Here is a 1,024-nt window from a genome sequence, read left to right as displayed (position 1 = left end):
GGGGGGGGGCAGGCCAGGGCCCAAGGTGGGGGGCCGCGGGTGAGGAGCGGGAGGCCCCCGGGACGGGACCGCACTAGAGGAGCGGGCGGGGACAGGTCCAGTGAGGGGCCCTAGGGCCCGGCTGTGAGGTCAGTGACGCGTTCGGCCGATCTCCAAGCGCGGGAGTCTCCTAACGGGATGGGGGGGGGGGGGGGGGAGATCTTTGGGCCCGGGGGGGGTCGGTAGTCAAGGGTCACGGCCCGGGCGTGGCAGGGTCAAGGGTCACCGCGGCCCCGCCCTGACCCCGGCCGGTCCCTCCCAGGCTCTCACTCCCTGCGGTATTTCGACACCGCCGTGACCCGGCCCGGGCTCGGGGAGCCGCGCTTCCTCACCGTGGGCTACGTGGACGATCAGCAGTTCGTGCGCTTCGACAGCGACAGCGCGAGTCAGAGGATGGAGCCGCGCGCGGCGTGGATCGAGGGCGTGGGGCGGGAGGAGCCGGGGTACTGGGAGCGGGAGACGGGGATCCTGAGGCAGACAGCACAGGCGTACCGAGTGGACCTGGAGACCGCGCGGGGCTACTTCAACCAGAGCGCGGGCGGTGCGTGCAGGGCGGGGCGGGGCGGGGGCGGGGTAAGGTGGGGCGGTCCCGGCCCGCGGAGCCCGCACTGACCCCCCCCCCTCCGCAGGTGTCCACACCCTCCAGCGCATGTTCGGCTGCGAGGTGACCCCCGAGCTCGGCTTCAGGCGCGGGTTTTTCCAATACGCCTACGACGGGCGGGACTACATCGCGCTGGACACGGAGACCTCCACGTGGACGGCGGCCGTGCGCCCCGCGGAGAACACCAAGCGCAAGTGGGAGGCGGACAGGAGCATCGCGGAGCGATATAAAGCGTATCTGGAGGAGATCTGCGTGACGTGGCTGAAGAAGTACCTGCAGATGGGCCAGGAGACGCTGCTGAGGGCAGGTACCGCCCCCCCCCCCCCCCCCCCCCCCCCTCCTCCCCCTCCCCCCGTGTCCTCCCTCTCCTTCCCTCCCCCTGCC

At 72.5% G+C, this 1,024-nt stretch overlaps 1 protein-coding gene across 1 annotated transcript in view; it reads left to right on the top strand.

The window, feature by feature from the left end:
• LOC138177254 (class I histocompatibility antigen, Gogo-OKO alpha chain-like) overlaps positions 1-994 on the top strand; it is a gene marked incomplete at its 3' end in the record, with an annotated part of 1,370 nt that extends 376 nt beyond the window's left edge. Inside the window, exons 2-3 of the mRNA XM_069108346.1 lie at positions 302-580; positions 669-994. Coding sequence (XP_068964447.1) covers positions 302-580; positions 669-994 — 605 coding nt within the window. The remainder of the gene's footprint in view (positions 1-301; positions 581-668) is intronic.
• Between the last annotated feature and the right edge of the window lie 30 nt (positions 995-1,024).

This window comes from Petaurus breviceps, unplaced genomic scaffold (assembly GCF_028583685.1).
Source record: "Petaurus breviceps papuanus isolate PSGF00001 unplaced genomic scaffold, PetGlider_PUasm1.0 90376, whole genome shotgun sequence".
NCBI classification, from domain to species: Eukaryota; Metazoa; Chordata; class Mammalia; order Diprotodontia; family Petauridae; genus Petaurus; species Petaurus breviceps.
The sequence above is the reverse complement of the archived record's forward strand: the minus strand, read 5'-3'. Positions and strand labels throughout refer to the sequence as shown.